Source organism: Berghia stephanieae, chromosome 4, assembly GCF_034508935.2.
Source record: "Berghia stephanieae isolate SIO BIC M18660-M18661 chromosome 4, UCSD_Bste_1.3, whole genome shotgun sequence".
NCBI lineage: Eukaryota > Metazoa > Mollusca > Gastropoda > Nudibranchia > Aeolidiidae > Berghia > Berghia stephanieae.
Window position 1 is genome coordinate 27467878 of NC_088363.1, and position 23907 is coordinate 27491784.

Sequence of the window (23907 nt, forward strand, 5' to 3'; positions counted from 1 at the left end):
GCTAGGCTAACTCAAGCGGATGTTGATGGCAGGAAAAATAAAAACTTGGATTAATATTTTGTTGCTTTGATAAATGGTTGACGTTTCTCCCACCGCTGTCAACATATCAACCCGAATTATAATCTCAGGCTAAACAGGCAATTGGAAAATCATTTTTGAATCGCTGGAATAAAAAGATTGTAACTTAAATGTTATAAGACCAGTATGCGATTTCGTGTATATTGTTTCAAATATGAATCCCCAGATAGGTAATGTTCTATATTGATTAATGATTAATTAATTCCGCATGAATGAGAATGATGATGACATTGAAATGAATGAGATTGAAATTAATGTCAGATTATTAATACACTTACTCTATCTCACTCTTCTCCCGTCCCCACCCTTCCATGATGATAATTAAAATTAAAAAAAAAAGACATCCAAAAGACTGAGTTTTAGCGTTGTCTGCTGTGTTGAAAACTCCTGACTCCTGGCATCTTCTTTGCCTCCTCACAAAACGTTTGTGTTGCTTCTTTATTTTGAAACGGTCACAGTACCCTTGATTGGTTTGAATAAATGAGATCATTATTGTTTTGTATGTCTGTTTGTGTATAAGTATGTATGTGTGTGCATGCGCATGTGTGAGTTTGAGTTGGTGTGAGTGGTGAGTATGGTAAAACTTAAAACAGCCAGGACTGAATTGAATAGTATAGACAATTGTCAATGTGATAGGTAATCTTGATAAGATCAGAATTGTTTTGGCCTTTTAAAATGTTATGCTATGTCCACAATGATCAGTCTGATTGCCAGGCTTGTCCAAAGAGAGCCCAAATCCTCTTAATTCTATTTTTTTTGGTATTGTTTTATGCATTGCTATATACCTTGTTAACTTTAACTCCTTCCCACCCACTAAGGACATTTTCCTTTTTCTTTTTCTTGAGTAAAATTGTAAACCCCCAATTGACCAACTCTCTCAAAACTGATGACCCTGTTGATAATGTAACTTTACATTATTTTAGATAATTCATACTCAATAAACGAATGCATGTTGGCAATGACTTTGACAAAATTAATTTGCTTTATAGTTTTGTTTTTTTAATTTAAAAAAAAAACATATTTGGGATTTGGGAAAGTTGATAAAGGAGTTCTATATTTTAAACATCACATTTTAAACATTTATATACCCATTTGAACATTGTTTCTTTTGTTCTTTGGTGTTTCCCTACAGATAGCACTATGTGTCGTGAGTTACCATCCCAGCACTCTCTCTTGAAGACACATACAGTACTTAACAAAGGAACAGATGAACAATTGGTATGGCCAAATTTCTTTGATAATATGTTGTTGTGTTTGTTGTCGTTGTTTTTTTAAAAAGTGAAGTGATAATTTGTTAATATCTGCAATTGTGCTCTTAACCGTTATATGAGGAAAATTGACAAATATAATGGAGAAAGAAATTCGGGTCTTACATTAAAATTCTAAAGTTGAAATTTATTGTCCACATTTAATTAAAAACCCTGAATTAAAAGAAAAATGCCAACATTAAATTGTCTCGTTTGCTAATTAAGTCTAAATCTCTTATGGGTTAGTGTCTGATAAAAATATAAAAAACAGCCATTTTTTTCTTTTTCTGGCATCACTTCTTTTTTGACATAGTTCTGTGATCTCGAGTATGGTGCAAATGAGTTCTTCTTGATAAAAATTATACAGATATAATTTAATTACATTTTAAGCTCCTATTAAGACTGTTGTTTATTTAAATAAAGCCATCATTTATAAAGATACTGAATGCATATCTAATCAACTTTACAAGATTAAAAAAAATATGTCATAATCATAGCCTTAAGGATTCATTTTTTTGTTTTGTTTGTTATCAATTAATTTTATTTACAGTAAAAATTTGAACTTGTCTATATTGGAGCGGATCTGGTTTATTCCACGCCAGACAAGTTTATATTATGTAGAGGTTTAAAGTTGAAATTTAGTCATCTGAAAATGGAATGGAAAATGGTTGAGCTTAGGTTACTTCCATACAAAGGTCATCATTATTAAGTTTCAACTGTTAGATGCTGGTATTTAATTTTCTGACTCTAATCCCACATTCTTATTTCTCATTAAGGACTGTTGGGGTTACAAAAAATCCACATGGAAGACAGTATTGTTCTACCTCTTTGTCTTGTTAACTGGTGGTCTTTTGTTGCTGGTTGTCTACTGGAAGTCAGAATTGGAGTGTTATTTTAAGGCTACGACTTGTCCTCTCAACAAGGCGGAGAAGTTGTTGCTCAAGGTCAGTGATTATTATAGATAGAAATCTTTAAAGTTAGGTATTATATAATGCTTTACAATGCAGAAATAAAAATCCGAGAAAAAAGACTAAACCCAAAAAAACAAAGGTAAGTAACTTATTTGTCGATCCAATCCAGTCACTGACAGACAGCTCCGCCTCTCAACCAACGATGCGATACAATGTGTGTGCAATAATCAACAGGTATCTTTCATTATGAAAAGTCAGTTTGCACATTCCAACACACACCATTCAAAACCCTGTTACTTGATATTGATATAATTAAGCATAAACAGCCTATTGTTTTAAATTTAGGCAAATGTTAATCTCTGACGTGTGTTTGACTCTCCTGATTTTCAATCATCCTTAAATATTATGAACCTTTTCACATGCTCACCAAAGTACCCATCTCAAGTTATATTTCTTGTAATTTCTCTACAACTTCATTTTGTCAGTACCTTCAGCAAAGAGAAGAGGAGTGGTTATTTGCTGCAATGATGAGCTTAGATTACCAAGGTCTGAGGTCAAAACTACATAAATCAGTCCTGTAAATCTTCCGACAATTGTCGGATTTCTGACAGTGTGATTTTGCACGATATATATTTTGTTAAGTGCTGACATAAAACAAAAAAAATTAAAAGTAAAGATAAAATTCGTTAAGTCAAAAAACAGAACCAACAAATAAGAAAATAAAAGAGTTTAATTTCGTGCGTCGAAAAAAATCTTTTTTTTTTCTTTTCGAACGGTGACTTAAAAAAACAACAACTTTTTATTTGTCTCGTCAAAGACAAAACAAACTAGTCAGCTAGATATATTATCATTCCCCCTAAACGCTCCGCTAGACGTGGATATATTTACTGTCTACTGCCTACTCTGCCTCAGACGAGAGAGAAGGATGACAGTGTTTTGCATTCTTGTCATGAGTCGTCGAACACACACTTAGTCAGTAATCAACTAACACGCACAGCGTGTGTCGGATCGGGTCGTTTCTCTCCAATTTGCTACTGACACACACACAAATCTTCAGTTGTTTTTTTTCCTCCCTACATTTATTTTGTTTCCGATTGAAAGACAACCAGAAAAAAATAATGCGAAAAAAATATCTTTCTTCAAAAGGTGATTGACTGTTCTCAGCGGAAGTTTCTTTCCTTACGGCCATGATTGTTTAAATCTTTCTCTTTTTCCTCCTTCACACACGACTGCACCACCACCACCTCCTCCTCCTCCTCCTCTTCTTCTTCTTTTTTCTAAGAAGTAATCCAAATAAATGAAAAAATCAGCTTAAAAATTTAACACAAACAAGAGCGAAGATAAAGCGTGTCAAGCACAAGATACACATCCTTCAAAAAGCTAGGAATTGTTCTCTTCCTTTCATTTTACAACTAATTGAATTGGGGAAATTGACGTGTCATATCTATGTCGTTTTTGTTATTTAATCTATATTTTTGTCCTGTTGGTCAATTTTCGCGTGTTCAAAGAGTTCCGACAATTTTTTTCACCAACCATTTACAGGCCTGTACATATGGAGACATGACTGTAATGCTATTTTAAGCTCGGTGCATCTTATTTGTCAACTACACTTTGTGATGTAATGTCAGGTAGCGTTTAAAGCCTATGTATAGATTTAGTGCTTGTTGTTGTTGTTATTATTATTATTATTATTATTATTATTATTATTATCATCATCATCATCATCATCATCATCATCATCATCATCATCATCATCATCATATCATCATCATCATCATCATCATCATCATTCATCATCATCATCATTATCATCATCATCATCATCATATCATCATCATCATCATCATCATCATCATCATCATCATCATCATCATCATCATCATCATCATCATCATCATCATCATATTATTATTATTATTATTATTATTATTTTATTATTATTTTATTATTACATCATCCACTCATCATCATCATCATCATCATCATCATCATCATCATCATCATCATCATCATTATTAATTGTATAAGTATTATTATTATGTGGCTCGACATCATTGGTTAATTTCTTCCACAGACTCAATATGGTTTCATGAGTGTTGTGAATGTTGCCTACCTGACAGATTTTCTTGGAGGGTAAGTCGAGCCTCAAGTCAACATTCAAAATCAGTACTTCTTGTCTTAATCTTCTGCTATAATGTTGATTTCAATTTTTAAAGCTTCAAAACCCATTTTTTTTGGCGCATGAATTTATTCGCCTAAATTTTTCTGATTTGAAAATGTAATGCATTTTACGTGTTGTTATGATAGAATCTGCTAGAAGTTGTGAAACATTCAGTTGCACTTTTAATATTATCAATATTTGATTACTTAGATTGAAAGGACAGAGATCTTTTTTAAATAATCAATTTTTGGTCTTTGTTTTAATGTTTCATTTGTCGTATGGGTCATGAGTAAGTTTCTCCATTACACTACCACAACTATTTATCAGGTACTAAATTGCATTGCTTTTTCTAATTCTATTGTGCTAAACAGTCGGTCTTTTGGCTTTGTTTTTTCAAAATGATGTTTTGATTCCTTTATGATTAAATTAATTTTAAAAAATATTTTAGTTTTTCATTTTGAAAAATGGGATTTTTTTTCCTTTCAAAAAGAAACAGGAATGTTTGAAAACCTGCTAGGAATGATACTTTTTGTTTGATTCAAATTGCTCAAGAAATTCCAATCCTGTTTGAAGTGTGTTAATTCTTCTTAATTTTCATTTCCATTTTACGACTGTGGTTGTTTCAAAGAGAATTATTTAATACGGCAATCCATAATTCATCTCGTTAGTGGCTCTTTTTTCCTTGTTTTATAAAACACATGTTTTACTTATCCATTTTTTGATGGAAGAGATTACAGTTTACTTCAGCTGCATTGGGCTTTATTGTTTATTGGATATTTGATATCATTGGAATATTCCATAATCCAAGTTCACATATTATTTCACTTAAACTTAAACACACAAACATATTTATCGTATTGTTTTAATGGGATTAATGTTGATCTGTCAAGACAACATGACATCACTTACTTTATCCCAAGGTAATGTTTTATTTATGCCTAATTTGATGATTTCATCATTCTCTTGCAGCAGTATTCACTTCACCCAGACAGATAATGGGTAATTTGCACTTTGTATCTGATAGAGATTTTTAGAATTATTTTTTTATTATTTTGTGGCTATTGTGCAATCACTGGTCTAATACTCTAGGCTTCTGTTAACTCAACTAATATATTTTACTGACCCATTTAGAAAACGCCTGGCAACCACTCTTTTCCTTATAATTTTTTTTAGTTGACAATTTATCCCTGGCTTACGTGAGGTAATGTGCATATATGAATTATATAATTCCTAACCTTATTGAATTAGCTGGTACCGTTTTAAAATAAATAGCATTGCAAATATTATTGTGCCCATTGAAATTGCTGGAAACTGGAACATGATTTACGTTTTTTTTTCTATTTCTTTCACTTCAGCTACCCTGTAAAGTTGGAGAAAAATATTCCAAGTTGTAATTGACGGCAAAATAAAAAAATGTGAAATGGAAAAGATAATTAAAAAAAAAACAATTCGTTTTAATAATAATAATAATGATAAAAAAAAAATCACCAACTGAGAGATGATGTCCATTCAATATTTCTTAAAACCAGGGTTTATTTTATAGGTTTTATTGGAAAATAATTAATGTAATCAAATTATGTGTTTACAGTTATGAATGTCAGCTGGATTGAAATCATAGGATTCTTAGATTCTTATAGTATTTTTGTTTATATTTTTGGTGGGGAGAGGGTTGAGGGGAGGTCCTTGCTTTTATTGAGTTACGAATTTGCATGCATCTATGATTTGAACTTGTATTTATATTGTCAGAGCACATTTTATTTGGAATGTCAATCTCCCATGCTTCAAAGTATGAAAAAATAAAATAGTAACGATAAGATAAGCTTCCAGACCGAAAATCCGTATACAATAGTGAAAATAATTCTTCGATTATTAAACTTTATTATACATGCAAACACATTTTTTGCGACTGCTTTCTGTCATATTTTTTTCTGGCCTTTGTATCTCATCAGCAGTGATTAGATTGCTGGGTTTTCTATTTTAATAATAATAATAATAATAATAATAATAATAATAATAATAATAATAATAATAATAATAATAAAAATATAATAAATAATTAATATTAATAAATCTTTATTGTCCAGAAATTGCAAGTCATGTTTGGTTCCATTCATTGCTAAATCAATAACAAAGACAAAGACATTATCTCACTCTCTTTCTCTCTCTCTCTCTCTCTCTCTCTCTCTCTCTCTCTCTCTCTCTCTCTCTCTCTCTCTCACACACACACACACACATAGAGATAATAGGCATACACTCACAGAGGCAAATACTAGTGATAAACTCACATAGCACATTAATGGGACTGGTGATAATGATAATAATAATAATAATAGTAGTAATAATAATAATAGTAATAATAATAATAAAAATAATAATATTAATGATATTAAAAATATAATAATAATAATAATATAATAATAATAATAATAATAATAAATAATAATAATAATAATAATAATAATGATAATAATAATAAGTGGAAAGTTCAGTCCAGGCTGGTTTATTGGGACGGCTTGGTTCTCGACGAATCATCCCAATTAAGCGACGTCCCGATTAAGCGGCGGCCTTGAAATTGAGTGACATTCCACATCTTACTGAAAAACAATTGACACATTAATCAACTAGAGACACATCTAACTGCTCAAAACAACGTATATTCCACTCATAGTGGTTGCATAAGTAAGCAACGCATTAAGAATGCATTGCCTATCTAATCGTCCAATTGAACAAACAAACCATTTGGTAGAAACAGCCTTGAACAAAGCCATCACTCATTTCCCAACGCACCATTGATCAGTTGGCCCATGACCATGAACATAATGAGGGAAGTCGATGTCATAGACACGGGGTATATGTAAATTCTATTGTTCACGTCTCTTTGATGAGTATGACAATAGGTTCAACCACACACTGTCGTGATAGACTCAAACAGGGGATACAGGTAAATTCTATTGTTCATAACTCTGTGATGAACGGTACGACAACACACCTGGTTGACCCTCCCATTAGACTAATTTGCATTTTATGAACCACATTTTAAACAATTGAAGACACAAATAAGCTCTTTTATGAGGACAGTCATTATCAAATTTCATCTCCATTAAACAGTGAGCCATCCCAATTATGCGGCTGGGAATTGGAAAGTGTATGACTTTTTATTTAGAAAAAAAATTGTTCTCACGGAATTGTCTCTATAAATCGGCTGTCCCAAATAAGCGGCTGTCCCCAATACCGACTTGGACTGTACTATGTGTTATTTGCACACCCTGTTCAGAGGGTGGCATGTAACTGCACTTCCATTCTTTGCTACATACTAAAACTTGAGTAGACGTTTGCGTAACTCATTCCTTTTTATTCCTATTGCTTACATATTTATATATCTCCTTTAATTTAGATTTTCAAATCTGATTGGAATGGATGACTTATAAGTGCATTACTTGTCTTTTTGTTTGAATGGTAATTATTATTTTCAAGGTACAGTGGTCACAGCCTATTAGCTGGCCTCTTGGGTAGCAACATGATTGGGTTTTTAATTGGAGTGAATCATTAAGAGGTGACAGAGAGAGAGGAGAGGAGCTTTAAAAGATTAACTGGCACAGGAATTTGAGTTTTGCCATTTTTCAAATTTACTTTTGCAGCTGCATTCTTAACAGCAGATTGTGCCAACTTGTTTTTGCTTTTGTTTTATTATTATTATTATTATTATTATTATTATTATTTTTTATTTTTTTTTAGATAAAAAACATATTTAAAACAAAGGTACCCTCCCTTCCAGGCCTTTTTTTTAGTCAATCATGTAAAGCAGTTTAATGATGAGATTTCTTATTCTTTTGGACTATTAGATAGGATGTGCATCTTTTGTAAATTTTTCAACACAAAATTCAATCATGACTTTCATTGCTAATTGTAATTAATCTGAGGGATGTGAGACTGTCCATTCAAGTATGAATGGGTCTGATGTAAAACCTAAAACTAAGAGTGCCTAAGCGTGTCAGTAAAAATTAAACATTTAAAAAGTAGAAAGGACTGATATATTTAAACAATACAAAACAATTGACATTCTTGTAGTTCAGTTTTTCTCAAATGAAGGTGTAAAAATTATCAAAAATGTACGTGAATACCTATCAGTCTGAAAAAATATTATAATCAATCTTTAAGAGTGTTTATCAGTTAATTACATGTGCAAGTTTTTAATTAGATTTTCTCCCTTACATTAGATATGATTGCTGTGTTATGTGCTTGGTAAAGAAGTAATCATCTATAAGAAAGAGAGTGATTTAAGAGGCTGGTTTTCGGAGGATCATTTTAGAGTACAAAAACTGCGACCTGAAAGTCGGAGAATTTTTTTATGCAAAGCAGGCTATGAAAAATGTGTGAATAGTAATAGGCTATGGCCACTATTTTATTGTCTTTTCACCATTATTATGAACTTATGAGAGTGGGTTGTCCCTATGATTTGTTCATGTAGTTGTCAATTTCATTGTTAACAAAGCACGTCTCTTCTTCTGTTTCCTTTCGTTTTTTACACGATAATTTATATGTGTTATGTGAAAAAAAAGGATTGACTAGTGGTGGGTTTTAAAAATAATCTTTTTGGCTAGTAGCAAAGTTGTAAGATTGCAAAGAACCTTTTTCTTTATTTGTGTGATTGATCTTTGAATATTTGAATGACTTGTCCAATCAATTCTCATTTTCCAATTTGTAATGAATAACGATAGGAAATGACATGGAAGCTTCTATTTATTCAACGAAGACAGATAATCTAGATATTTCAGGTATCACTTTATCTACTAAACTTGATGAAGAAACACTGAGGACGAATGAGAGATGTGAGAATGGCGTAGTTAAGATCCTTAGTGGTTCATTCATCATGTTTTTGTTGATAAAGGGGAAACCTGAAATGTCCACATTATGCGTCTTCGTTGAATGAATTGAAGCTTCAATTTCATTTCCTATTGTTATTTATTTCTTCGAGATTTTGGCAGCAACATTTTCATTATGTAATGATTGTTTTTTTGTTTTTGTTGGGTATTTTTTTTTTTACCTAAGATGTAGGATTTAATTTTCTTTACTAGCTTTGAGTTTTGCCAATAAGACTCTTTGAAATTGTGAATTTTTATTTATTTATTTTTTAAAATATTTTTTGGGGGGGATTTAGCTACCTTTTCTAGAATAATTTTTCCTGCTTTTATTTTCAATTTAAAATCCTATGTTTTCAAGCATCTTCTTGCTTTGATATTATTATTATTATTATTATTATTATTATTATTATTATTATTATTATTATTATTATTATTATTATTGTTGTTGTTAAAATTGTCTTTGTATTCAATTGTGCACTGTTATGGTGAAAAAATGTCCGTTAAGAACAATTAGACAAAATCATATGAGCAAAATAAAACAACAAAAAAAAAAAACCATTCACATTACAATCCTTAGGTTTGTGTAAGATGATTTTAAAACTTAATTTTAAAAACTTCAATTATTTGACGTTCGTAATTATATGAAAATTTCATATTAGGCATTTTTAGTGATATTTTACAAATGTATTTATTTGGAAAAGTACACTAATTTTTACTTTTTGTATATGAATTTGAAGTGTCCCTGGAACATCATTTTTATAAGCTTACCTGAAAGTCATTTTCTTTTTTTTTCATGAGGAAATTGGTTTCTTTTTGATGTTGTAAAGGGCATTTTCTTCTAATGGAACCCTAGTATTCCTTTATTTAAATCCTCTGTAACCGGATTTGATTACCTAATATATAAACATGTACTTCTTATAACACCTTGCATGAAAGGATGGTTTGAGACTATGGTTTTATTAAGACTATTCGGTCGACCTTTCTCTCCAGAAGATAAATTAATTGTATCTCAGTGCCATCATAGTTTAAGACTGTGTAAGGGTAATGGTCAGACTAAAAAATGTTATAATCAATATATCCACGATTACAAAATAAAATTTCATGTTTAAAAGCATTGAAAAAAATTACTTATCATGAGGGTTATAAATGATTTTATTTGTCTATAAACTATCTATTGTAAGGAATACAAGAAGGTTTGTAAGTGATAACCACGAACAACGCTAGCTGTTTTGTATTATATTTGGGCATCATCATAATATATCACATTTTCTCTTGTTATGATATTTTAATTTTTCTTTAATTTTGACAATACAAAAAAGCCAAACAAAACATCATATTGTATTTCCTCCTTTATGCTAAAAAATGCAAACTAACATAACATGGCCATGTAATTTTTGCGAGATACATGCCATAAGCCGGTACAAGAAAATATACCAAAGCTGGCAGGGTCAGAATTCTAGTCAAGCACTAGTTGGCTTGGAACCAATGCGCCGGAATTAAGAACAAGTTATTCAGTTGTAATCTAAGCCACTCATGGCACTTCTCCATTAGAGTGATGTGAGTTGTGTTTTGGCCCTGGTCTTGGCGAGTAACACTACATTGATTTATGTATGTACAGACGAGCTCTGACTTAAAATTCCATGTCTCACAGCTGTCTCTGTAACTACCCCATTCAACCAAATCTTTATCATTATGCTTGTATATATCTCTGCTTTTCCTACATTCTTTTCCAAATAACTAACAGATTCATTGGGATTTTTTCCTCATATGGTCGCAGTTTTGAGGATGATAGATTATGCAGTCGTTTCAAGATTTTGTAAGGTGTGGGATAAAGGCTTTGAATATTTGTAAATGAAAAATATACACTTTTAAAACAAAAAAAAAGAAGAAAGAAACAGAACCAAAAAAAAACCAACAAAAAACCCCCCAAATCTTTCAAATGTCAAAACCTGCACGAGACAGGGAAAAATGTTTAGGGTTGCCAGGTCATAACTGTCAAATTGTGATGAAATTTGAAAAAAACACAAACAACACACACACAAACTTGAATTGACCTTGCATTACAGCATATATGTTTTTTATCCATGAGTTTTAAATGGATGTCTTTTTTGTAATGTTTTTTTTTTTTTAAAATCCAGCATAGGGCTGCATTTACAACAATTCTATAATATTGCCATTTGTCCAGGTACATGTAATATCGCCTTTTAAAAAAATACCAGACAAAACTAAAAAAAACAAGCCAAATCAACAATTATTTAATTTTTCATTGATGTAGTCACTAGCAGACTTACAATGTATAATTTATCAGGTTCCAAAATCAAACATTGAGATATTTCAAACATTTTTACTTTTCTTATTACCAGTTTTCTATTTTTTTTTTTTTTTTTGAAATAGAGATCAAAATGGCAGCTATATGGGATCAAACTCTGTCCAAACAACAGATGATACAGCACATCTTTCGAGTTCTTGGATTGATGATGAGGAGATGAGGGTGCGTTACTTTGACTTCCAGAACACCCGCTACCTTTGGGACCAATCAAAACAAACTTTCAAAAAGCTGACGTAAGTTTTTTTATCTGTTAGTACTCTGAAAATGAAATTTTTATTTTAATTTGTGTGGGATTGATTTATATTATGTAATGATGCTTTTGAAAAGTTTTATTTAAATGAAATAAACGATTGCTCTTGGCAGCAGACAACTTGTATTGATTAACGCCCCTAATTTTTGTTTAAATCTGAGAAATGGTTAGGTATTGTCTCATATCATTTCACAATGTTGAAAGACAACTCTCTATCTTTGAAATACTTCTGAACCTAACAAAATAAATCTCTTAATTAATGGTGTCTCACTTTGCTAAGGGAGATGAATACAAATCTCCTGTTTGTAACTGTGAAGAGTTTTCTTATGAGATTGTGATGAGCATGGTGAGCAAATTAATAAATTTTCAGAGATTTATTATATAAGACTAAATTAAATATTGAAATTGAAAAGGTCTGCTCAAAAGGAATTTTAAAACTTCAATGAAGATAGAGTATGCATAGAAAATTGTTATGGGCTCAAACCCTTCTTTATTCATATACAATTGTATAATACAATACCAAGGGTGCAGTTGACATGGGGAGCTCCTTTTATTTTTAGTTGATTTTTCAAAGTTTTAAAACGAGTATATTGTTTTTAGAAGCTGGATGATTCTGTTTGTAACATTAAAAAAAAAATGGGGTGGGGATTGCTTGGAATCAATGGGAGAACTTAACGGTATCAAACGTATTGTGCAGAATAACGATTGTTATTTTTGTACACTTGTTTTATTTGTGATCTGTTACAAGCTATTGAAATTTTTAAAAAAATGTTATTGTCAACTTTTTTTCCATCTTGTAGATGCAGTCATCAAGGGAACATCACAATGTCCACAATCCTAAATTCTGTTTTATTTTGTTTCTTCTGCCCATAGGGATCTGTCAACCGGGACCACATGCCTGTCCATTCAAGAACATTACAAAGGCATGTCTGGTGAAGACCGCCATTCTAAACTCAGTCTGCATGGCTCAAACAGCATGAAGATTGAGGTTCCGTCATATTTTGCTTTGTTTTGGGGAGAGGTGAGTTGCATGTGCAAAGGAACTTTCAAGTGCCATTTTATCATTTGATAAAGAGATTATAAACTGCTAGAATCTGTAGACTGTAAAATGTAATTTTAAAAAATGAACATAACGCCCTCAAAAAAGAACAAAATACCAAACTTGGAACATTTTGGGCACAAAACCCTTCTTCAGCCAACGATTAAAAAAAAAAAATAAAAAAATAAATTGTTGTTGGCTAAAGAAGGGTTTTGAGCCCGAAACATTCAATGTTTGTTATTTTGTTATTTTTTAAAACTTAAATTCATTTTTGTTTGTTACTTTATATCATTTGAAGTTGCTTTCACTTTTTTCCCCTTGTGTATTGTGGAGCTTGTATGTTGGTTAGCAAGATGATTTTTGTTGTTGTTGTTGTTGTTTTCAACTTAAAGGAAGTTACTCTCCACATTTATTTTCACTGTGACCAATAAATAGAGTCATTCCATAAATAACCATCTTAAGTTTTAAATTTAGCTGAAAAATTTCATTGCAATCGCCACAAATGCCATTATGTGTGAGTGGGAGCAAGGAATTTGTTTGAAAAGATATTTTGGATTGGGGTCATAAACAGTTGTTTCTCTTCTTGTTCTTATGTAATAATATTAGGATCAACGACACACTTTTTATTTTTTGTTTCTCATTTCCTAGTGTAACATCTTACTTTGCATTTCGCCCCATCTGGGGTATGGTCATTGGCAAGTTTCCTCCATTTATCTCTGTCCTCAATCAGTCTCTCTATTCTCTCCTTGGGCTTCATGGCCCTGAAGGACTACCTTTTTTAGGGGGGCGGGGGGGGGGGGGGGGGCATCGTTGTTATGACCTTGTATTTATTTAAGGCTCTTTGCTAACAACCATCCTACTGCTGACATATCAAAATTTTGAATGTTAAACAGGTTGGTTATGTTTTAAAGAGCTTTTTTTCATGTGTACTCATCAAATATTTTCCTTCTCTGCTTACTTTGCATTTTGCCCCATCTGGGGTATGGCCATTGACAAGTTTCCTCCATTTATATCTGGCCTTAAGTAGTCTCTTTATTCTCTCTTCCCCAATTTATCTTCTTGGCAACAACATTAACGTTTCTTTCTCTATGTGGTTTATAGTTGGCCTCTTTCGTACCACTCTTTTTCTGCCTGTCAGGGTTTCTGTAAAGAGCTTGTCTCGTGGTGTTGGTGGTTGACCTGCAAATCTACCCCCAAACATGATATTGAATGCCAGCTTCTATTAGTGTTTGTTTTGCCCTTTGCCATACTTTATTGTTTATCATTTTTTCAGGCCATCAAATAGAGAATTTCTCTCACTGGATCCTGGCGATTGTGGCTAATACTAATATTGATTTCTGCATCCTGATCCTTAAAATATATACCCTCGTATTGTTCAAGATCACCAGTATTTTTGAGCTGGATAAAAAATTGCTCTAACCGTTTTAAATATCTGAAAAAGTGTGTATGAATCAGTGCCAGATAAAGCAAGAGAAAAACATACTCTGTCATGCACTGTTTCATATACAACTTTTCGGATTTTTATCTTAAACCAGTGCCTGCTCCCTAGTTTGTCACTCTAGCCTTTATACTTGGTACATTATGTCAGCATCTGATTTGCTTTGAATGTTGACAACTCTTCTTAGATTATGTCACGCACAAAGGCTAATTTTTAAATATTATTTTTTTGGTTGTGTTCTTTTTTTTAAAAATGTTCCACCATACCCTTTTCCAATCGATATAACTATTTAGATCATGTAATTCTTCCGTCTACTTTAATGCTGATAGGAGCCACTTGGAGGAAGCGCTGCGTCACGTGATCACTTTTTAGCGTTGCTTTAGCGTTGATCACTGGAGCCCACCAACTTCAATTTGATTTAAATTCTATATTATTATTATTCTATATTTTCAAACGGAATTGTGTTCAATTTATATGTTGTGAATTCATTCATCTGGATAGTGTATATATTCGTAAAACTTGTGCAATTTTAAACAATAGTTTAACACCTATTTATCGCCTGCCATCTCGGTCCCTTTGTTTACAAACAATGAACGCCATTTTTGGTTCCGAGTCAGTGATGGAGAAAGAAACAATCGAGAGTAGCCGAGCGGACGATAAGAAAGGGAAAGGAGGTGGTAAAGTGAAAGACGGGGCGAGCGAGAAGGAATGTGTTGGGAAAGGAAGTGTAAGAGGTGTGAAGGGGAAAGGTAAAGGAAAGAAAACGGAGGGGAGCAGTTACGGTGCTGGTAGTAGTAGCGTTGGTAGCAGTGAACTGGACTTTAATGAAATAAAACAGCAACTCAGTGTGTTGATGGGATTGGTGCCAGTGGTGAGCCAAATGAAGGAGGCCTTTGACCGTTTTAATGAAATGGAGGAGGAAGATGCTAATGTCAATATTGGCCTTTCGCGGCCAATATGTAATGATGACATTGAGTCTGATCTTTCGCGATCAGGCAGTAAAGATGTAAGTAATGCTGACCTTTCGCGGTCAGGCAGTAAAGATGTAGAATGTAATGCTGACCTTTCGCGGTCAGTTGATATGGTGCCAGGCAGTAGTAGAGATGCAGGGATGATGGAGCAGGCATTCTCATATTTCGAGAATGTGGTAGGCAGGACAGAAGTGAAAGGGAAGGTGCTGGCAGAGAATGTTTCAACTGGTGTTACACAGGTTTTATGTGACGGTCTGCCCAAGGATACGATTACTGCTCTCTCTGAAAAATATCCAGTGCCAGCAAATTGCTCTAGACTAGAGGTTGTCCAATGCAATGAGGAGGTTTTAAACAGATATCCCCTGCCTCTAGAATGAGGGACGCATCCTTGCAGAAAGTGCAGGTATCGCTTATGAAAGGCATTACTGCTGTTTGCAGGGCTATGGAGATGGTGAAAGGAGATAACAAAGAAGTACTGGAAAATATTTCGGATGGAGTCGCTTTGCTCACCAATGCCTCTCATAGTTTGGATATTTATAGAAGACAGTCACTTCGCGGTGAAATTAGAGATGACCTCAACGCTCTCTGTACCGCTTCCTATCCTGTTAGTGACAAGTTATTTGGGAGCAACATTAAAGATAAGATTAAAGACATGAACGATTCTATTCGAGTGGCAAAAACCACAAGGAGATTTTCCCCGTACCCGTCCCATGGCCAGAAAAGGTTTCCTTTTTTAGGCAAAGGTCAACCATGGAAAGGTCAAGGAGGGGGGACAAACACCTTTCGGGGGAATACAAGGACATGGAACAACCACAAACAACACCACAAGCAACACACATTCAAAAGGAGGAATTAAAGGATAAGGTAACCCATTTGCATGGGGGCAGAACTAAATTATTTATATCTACTTGGAAAATGTATACCTCTGATCCTTTTATTATTCAATGTATTTCTGGATGTGCAATTGATTTTTTGTCCCCTCCTGTTCAAATGAAACCAGCTCATACTATCCAATTTAAACAGGATGAAAAGTTAGCTTTACAGGAGATGATAATACAATATGAAAGGGATGGTGTTATCCAGAAATGTACACCGGAGGAGGGTGATTTTGTTAATAATGTTTTCCTTAGGGAGAAACGTGCTATACCCGGTGAGCAGAGGAAAAAGTATCGAATGATATTAAATGTAAAACATCTCAACTCCTTTGTGCGTTATCGCCATTTTAAGTATATAACTTTGATAGATATATTAAAGTTTCAGTTCAATCTTTTATTGAATTAGAATGGTGGAAGTCTGAAGGCGTCCACAGTAAGAAACGATTACATATAGATAACCCTTCTTTTGTGATGAGAACTGATGCTTCAGGTCATGGCTATGGAGCAATTATGAATGATGTTGCCACACAGGGTATGTGGACGGAAGAAGAGCAGTTTATTTAGGACTTCAATCTTTGTGCAAAGATATTTCCAATTGTCACATTCGGGTAGAAGTAGATAATATGACAGCTGTTTCTTACATTAATAACATGGGGGGAACCCATTCAGTTAAATGCAATGACATCACACGAGAGTTAATTTTATGGTGCAAAACCAGGGGAATATGGATTTCAGCATGTCATATTCCCGGAGTGGAAAATACCATTGCTGATGATTATAGTAGAAAATTATCTATTCATACTGAGTGGTCGCTTAATCGAGCAGAGTTCAATAAGCTTTGTGATCATTTTGGAAATCCAGAAATTGATCTTTTTGCTTCTAGAACCAATTTTCTTATTCCCAAATATATGTCGTTATATCCTGACCCATCTGCCTGTGCCATTAATGCCTTTTATCATTTATGGGCTGGATTTGTGTATTTATTCCCTCCATTCAATATGATCCCCAGGGCTCTACAAAAGATACAACAAGACAAAGTATCGCGAGCGTTGGTGATAGCACCAATTGGCAAACACAGACTTGGTTCCCCAAACTTATGACTATGCTGATAGCGCCCCCGGTCCATCTAAAAGCCTCAAAACACCTATTGACATTGGCATCAGACAGGGCAGCTGTGCACCCTTTGTATCCAAAACTAAGTTGATGGCTTGTCTCTTATCAGGGCAAAAATCCGGAAACAAGGAGTTTCCAAGCACGCCTTAAAAATAATTATGAAAAGTTGGCGTCGCAACACCCAAAAACAGTACAATAGTTACTTACTGAAATTTATCCAGTTTTGTGATGCTGATGGGGTGGACCCTATGAGTAAAAATGTTCAGACTACTATAGCTTTTTTGACAATATTATTTCAATCTGGATTGGGATACAGTGCCATCAATACAGCGAGGTCAGCAGTGTCAACATTGAACGAGACCGGTTCAGATCCGCTAGTGTGTAGATTTATGAAAGGTGTATTTCATTCTCGACCCACTCGTGCCCGTTACACTACTGTTTGGGACATATCTACTGTGTTAAATTATTTAAGATCACTTTCCCCTGCTCGTGATCTTAACCTTTTTATGTTAGGAGCCAAACTTCTTATGCTATGTGCTCTTGTTACGGGACATAGGTGCCAATCATTTCATGCCATGACTATTGAATCATCTTGTTTATCTATTCATGATAGCAAAGCTATATTCCATATTAGTAAATTGCTTAAACATAACTCGCCTTCTAATCCTCAAACAATTATTACACTCCATGCATTTAATGAGGACAGGCGGATTTGTGTTATGACATATCTACGAGCATACTTGAAACGGACTAGACCACTTCGATCTTCTAATAAATTGTTTATTAGCACCCTTAGCCCTCACTTAGGAGTCTCCAAGGATACACTGTCACGTTGGATTAGACTTATCCTAACCAAGTCAGGAGTGGATACTAACATATTTAAAGCACACAGCACACGATCAGCATCTTGTTCTCAGCAGCTAAGGGTGTAGATATATGGCATGTACTTAATACGGCAGGATGGAAAAGGGAGTCTACCTTTGCTCGATTCTATAAAAAGCCCATTGAATCTCATTCGGAATCTTTTGCAAATTCAGTACTATCCTCAAAACCTGCCCTGCTTTGAAATCTCCAAGTGGCTCCTATCAGCATTAAAGTAGACGGAATAATTAAAAAATTATACGAGTCTTACCTTGGGAAGACGAAGTATGATGATAATTATTCCGTCTCTTAATGCTGAAGGAGTCAATTGCCCTTCCCTCCCTTGCCCTTACTATTAATATGATTATAATTCTATATTGAGTATTATTGTTGTTTTTCGGTGAAATTGTGCTATATATTACACATGTGTAACCTATCGCGGGATAAGTTCATAGAGTACTTAGTTTAGTTGTGTATTATCATTACTACACACTTGTTGTGGGCAGCTTTTTCGGAGTTAAATAGTGATCACGTGACGCAGCGCTTCCTCCAATTGACTCCTTCAGCATTAAGAGACGGAATAATTATCATCATACTTCGTCTTCCCAAGGTAAGACTCGTATAATTTTGTAATTCTTCATTCCAGGTGTTGAACCCATTCTACATCTTCCAGATTGCCAGCATCATCTTGTGGTGCAACGATCAATACTACTACTACGCAGCATGTATTTTTCTCATCTCATTCATATCCATTGCCATCTCCCTGTATGAAACTAAAAAGGTAAATGAGATTTAAAAAAAATATTACATCATGAATGATGATATTGAAACAATTGAAACACAATGGTATGTTATAGTTGGCATATCTAGAATCATGTAATCTCAACCTTGTCTGAATGTGATTGAATTTTAGAACGTGATTGTTGCTTGTTGGGCATAGTGTAGAAGGTTTTTTTAACAGGAATTATTATTGATGAATTGAACTAGTGTGTGATATAAGTATATGGTCAGCCGGTGGTTTAAAAGTAACAAGTGTACATCTTACTTATAAGTTATTTGTTGCAGACACATACATTAAAAACTTGAGCTTTTATATAGCGCAATATCCACTAAACGTGCTCAAAGCTCTTTACAAGGGGTCCCTCACCAACAGCAACATGTAACATGTAGAACGAGACATGATCCCTGACAGGAGATATTACAATTCTGTCCGACAGAGACAACGCTGTTAACGGTCAGGTACTCATTTTACACCTAAGTATGGTGAGAGAAAGTGAGTAAAGAGCCTATTCCAAGGACTCAACTATTTGTCGAGCGAGGCTGGAATCCAGGACCTTCCGATCCGAAAGCAAGTGTCATACCACTAGACCACATAGCCGCACATTGCCATATAGGAGAAATTAAGGTGACATTGTCATGAGAATACAGACAATCTGAAATAATATTTAAAAAAAAAAAGCTTTTATATAGCCTTTTTCTTAGTAACAACAAGCTCAAAGCACTTAACAATAGTAATGGGATATGAAGAATGCAAACATCACTTATGATAAAAATAACTTAAAAGATGGAAATGAGAGTCATGAGAAGAGAATTGCTTCCTTTAAATAATATTTGTTAAAAAATTTGATTCGATTTTCTTCAGCAATTAAATTAGGGAAAGTATGACTTATGACACGTGCACGGAAAGAAATGTTATGAGATTGTACATCATGTAGACAATAACTGAAATAATGGCAAAAAAAAAGATAAAACTTTTTGAGACTGTTTGAATAATAGTTACAAAAACCACAAATTTTAAAATGGAGTATTTTTTATGAAATGAAATTTAAGTATTAAAGCAAAATTTCCTGTATGTTGTCCAGCAAAGGGTCACTCTTAGAAATATGGTCACCACTGAAGAGAAGCTAATGACTGTTTGTACAAGTGAACAAGGTAAGTACTTCAAGAATATATATAAAGAAGGATATTTAGTGTTCTCTCAAAGTCATTGATTTAGATAATACACTTTTCTATATCAATTGCTCTCCACCATATCGTACAGATGCGACTACCTAAATACTGTTGGGTGAGCAGATGGATCAGAATAAAACAAACAAATGAATTCTATGCAACTCAGGAACAAAAATGGTCTCCTCTCTTTCTCTATTACAAACTTCATGAAATTCCAGAAACATGTCTGTATTGTCACTCAAACTTCATTATAACAGGGAATCAAACGTAGCTTTTGTTAGTATGGTTTTCTTTTACCTTTATTTATTTATTTTTTTGTAACCTCATAAACTGAAACTAAAACGTTCTTTCGAATTGAATGTCACAAATTGTTTGATTATTACAAGGAATTGCCTTTTTTGTGTGCCAAAAATCAAATTTTTACTGACGGCAGCAAAAGGAGGTTCTCGTTGGTGTGATTTTTAATAAATACAAGCCTTTACTTTCCTTTAATTTGAGGATCCTTCTCTTTTCTTTTGTTTCAACATTTTTCATAGATATAAAAAATTCTGATGTCTGAGATCAATGCCTTGTTTAAATCTGTTTTCCCACAATTTTGTATCTAGCTTAATTTTCAGATCAATAGTCTTTAAAGGATGATATTTGAAGTGAATATAAAAAAAATCAACTCTATAACATTTATTTTCATCAGAATTGATGGAAATTCCTGAGCATGACCTTGTACCTGGTGATGTCATAGCTATTCCAGCTAATGGCTGTGTCATGACTTGTGATGCAGTGTTGACTGCTGGCAACTGTATCGTCAATGAGAGCATGCTAACAGGTTTGTCATGAAATATTTCTACTATTTGACTTTTTATTGTTGAAAAGATTATGTTCATTTTGAACATGATATCAGAGTAAGTAATAACCATTGTAGGAGTTTGGATATAGCTATAAGGGGTGAAGAAAAAGGTAAGGAATGTGAATCTGAAAACATTTTAGTCTTTCATTGATATTTTCATGAACTCATATTTATACGATCCCAAGTAGAAACAGCACAAAGCTATTCACTCCCAACCTCCTCATCCCCATTCTCTGAATTCCTTAAATGTAATTATGATTGGTTATACATTGGTCTTTAATTATTGTTTCATCAAACGAATTTAAAAAAAGAGCATTTATATAGTGCAATATCCACTAGATGTGCTCAAAACACTTTACAAGGGGTACCTAGCTAACAGCAACATTTAATATGGAGGACGAGGCATAACGTCTTTTAGGCGATATAACAATTGTTGTTATTGGCTAGATACTCATTTTACACCTTATGAGAAAATTATAGTAAAGAGCCTTTTCCAAAGACTCAACTATGCGCTACTCAAAGCAGGACTCGAATCCAGGACCTTTCGATTTTAAGGTGAGTGTCACACCACTAGACCACATAGCTGCACCTATATATCATGGTTATATGTGAATAGTAAAAGAAATGGTATAATGGCTTTGTTAAGTGACTGCTTGACTTTTGCTATGTTTATTTCTGTGTCTTGCTTAGGGGAGAGTGTCCCTGTCACCAAGACTCCTCTACAACACCAGGACAACAGTGAAATCTACTCAGCAGAGGTCCACAAGCGACACACTCTGTTTGCTGGAACGCATATTGTACAGACTCGATACTACGGCCAGGCAAAGGTGTTAGCCGTTGTTGTCAGGACAGGTAAATAATATGCTTCTATATGATAGTTTATCAGCAGCAGGTAGATTGCTTCAATATTTTAAAAGCTGACTTGGCATCATAGCTAGGCTAAGGTACTTGCTGTTGTTACAGGACTGGACTGGTAAATTCATTCATGTATTTTTCTATAATAGTTCATCAGCAATCAATTAACAGATTGCTTCAGTGTTTTAAGAACTGACTTGGTTTTGTAGCAGTTGATGACAGGACTGGTCAATCTTTTACCCACAGTCTTAGTCATAATTGAAACATAACACATTTGATCCACTACCTCAATCTAGTATTCTTTCTTGATGGGTGGATGCCAAAAAGGGAATTAAAACTAAAAAGGTTAGGAGTTCGAAACTTTGGGTTTTCGCAATTTAGTAAAAAGTCCTTCAGAGCCATTAGGCACATGGGGCCGCAATTTATCCTGGTTTCTATAGTGTGAAATGGACAATAGCAATTGCTTGCTACCCTTTAGATAGGATGCCAATCTATTGCAAAGTACTTTCTGCCACATGTAACTGGCTATGCTACCCAATCACTGCTGAGTGAACAGAAATTGATCTCCGTCCCTTTGCTTATGAAGCAAGTACTTTACCGAGCTATTGGGGACCTTCTTTCGTATTTAATGATACTATATTTACTCTCCTCAATAAAGCAGATAGACTCAACCCAAGTCTTTTTTTTTTTTTTTTTTCTGTAAATCACATGTTCTGCATCTAAGTCACCCTAACATTATACTGTTTTGCACACATGTCATTACCTTTTCTATCATTTGCTATCTATTTGTTGAACACACAAAAGACTTGGAAAAGCGTCTGCTTCTTCAAATGTTATTTTTCTTATGGGATTTCTTTCTTTCTTATTTATATCGTGGCTTCAGTGTTTAACCACTATTGGTGTTGTAAATGCAGTGAATTAAATCATAAATGTTTAACATGCTGTCTTTCCCACAAATAGATTTTTTTCTCCCCCTCCCCCCCCCCTCTCTCTCTCTCTCTCTCTCTCTCTCTCTCTCTCTCTCTCTCTCTCTCTCTCTCTCTCTCTCTCTCTCTCAATCTCTCTCTCTCTCTCTCTCCTACTCTCTTTATTGTCTCTCACTGTTTCTCTCACTCTCTCACTCTCCCTCTCTATCCTTTTTTTCTCTGTCTCTCAGTCTGTGCCCCTCTCTCTCTTTCTCTCTCTCCCTTCCCCGCCTCTTTCTCCTCTCTCTCTCTCCCTCCCCCTCTCTCTCTCTCTCTCTCTCTCTCTCTCTCTCTCTCTCTCTCTCTCTCTCTACCTCTACCCTCCCCCATTCCTTCGAATCCTCTATTAGGTAATGGAATATTTGTATGAAAAATTGACACAATTCATGGATATTGTCCCTCTAGGTTTCAACACAGCTAAAGGAGAGTTGGTGCGTGCCATTTTGTTCCCCAAGCCTTTAGACTTCCAGTTTTACAGGGATGCAATTCGATTCATCCTTTTCCTGGGGGTTATAGCCTCCTTTGGGATGGCTTATTCTCTAGCAGTGTATATTACACACCACGTAAGCTTCTATTTATTTTATGTTTATCATGATGTGGTCTGGGTTTTTTTTGTTTTCTTTTTTAGGTGTGTGTGTGTGTTTGGGGGGGGGGGGGTCATTTTTTTTTTCTTTTGTCGTTATTGATATTGAGTGAGTAATAATTGTTAAGATATCTGTAAAAATAGTTTAAAATGATACTAAGCTGCTAGAAGCTGTGGACTGTAAAGTGTAATAAACAAAAATGAATATAATAGCTTCAAAGAAGAACAAAATGTCAAAAAATGTTGAAATACATTACTAAAATTGGATGTACGAATTATTTAGTCTGTTGTTTTTAGTAATGTTTTTATGTTTTTATTGGGTTTGTTTTGTTGTTGGCTGAAGAAGGGTTTTGAGCACGAAATGTTCCGTGTTTGGTATTTTGTTCTTTTTTTTTTAAAGCTGTTATTTTCATTTTTGTCTATTAAATATGGGTTGCACGTTGTCATTAAAACAATGATATTTTTTTCATCATGGTCTCAAGAGTTTGAAGGCATTCTTTCATGCCATATAGATATCAACAGAGCTGTAAAATGGATTACCTTCTTTGAAATAACATGGGTTGAACAAAAATTAT

At 34.0% G+C, this 23907-nt stretch overlaps 1 protein-coding gene across 7 annotated transcripts in view; it reads left to right on the forward strand.

Annotated features, from left to right (window-relative positions):
* Positions 1 to 47: 47 nt before the first annotated feature.
* Positions 48 to 23907, forward strand: part of LOC144970351 (polyamine-transporting ATPase 13A3-like) — a 54830-nt gene continuing 30970 nt past the window's right edge. For 4 of the 7 annotated variants that reach the window (XM_078909894.1, XM_078909896.1, XM_078909898.1 and 1 more), the window contains exons 1-12: positions 48 to 248; positions 1211 to 1296; positions 2102 to 2269; positions 4311 to 4369; positions 5367 to 5396; positions 11654 to 11821; positions 12712 to 12859; positions 18782 to 18916; positions 19998 to 20067; positions 20777 to 20908; positions 21620 to 21781; positions 23155 to 23312. In XM_078909894.1, the coding sequence (XP_078766020.1) occupies positions 233 to 248; positions 1211 to 1296; positions 2102 to 2269; positions 4311 to 4369; positions 5367 to 5396; positions 11654 to 11821; positions 12712 to 12859; positions 18782 to 18916; positions 19998 to 20067; positions 20777 to 20908; positions 21620 to 21781; positions 23155 to 23312 (1332 nt within the window). In that variant the 5' untranslated portion in view covers positions 48 to 232. The remainder of the gene's footprint in view (positions 249 to 1210; positions 1297 to 2101; positions 2270 to 4310; positions 4370 to 5366; positions 5397 to 11653; positions 11822 to 12711; positions 12860 to 18781; positions 18917 to 19997; positions 20068 to 20776; positions 20909 to 21619; positions 21782 to 23154; positions 23313 to 23907) is intronic. The other 3 variants (XM_078909895.1, XM_078909897.1, XM_078909899.1) reach the window with 3 other exon arrangements.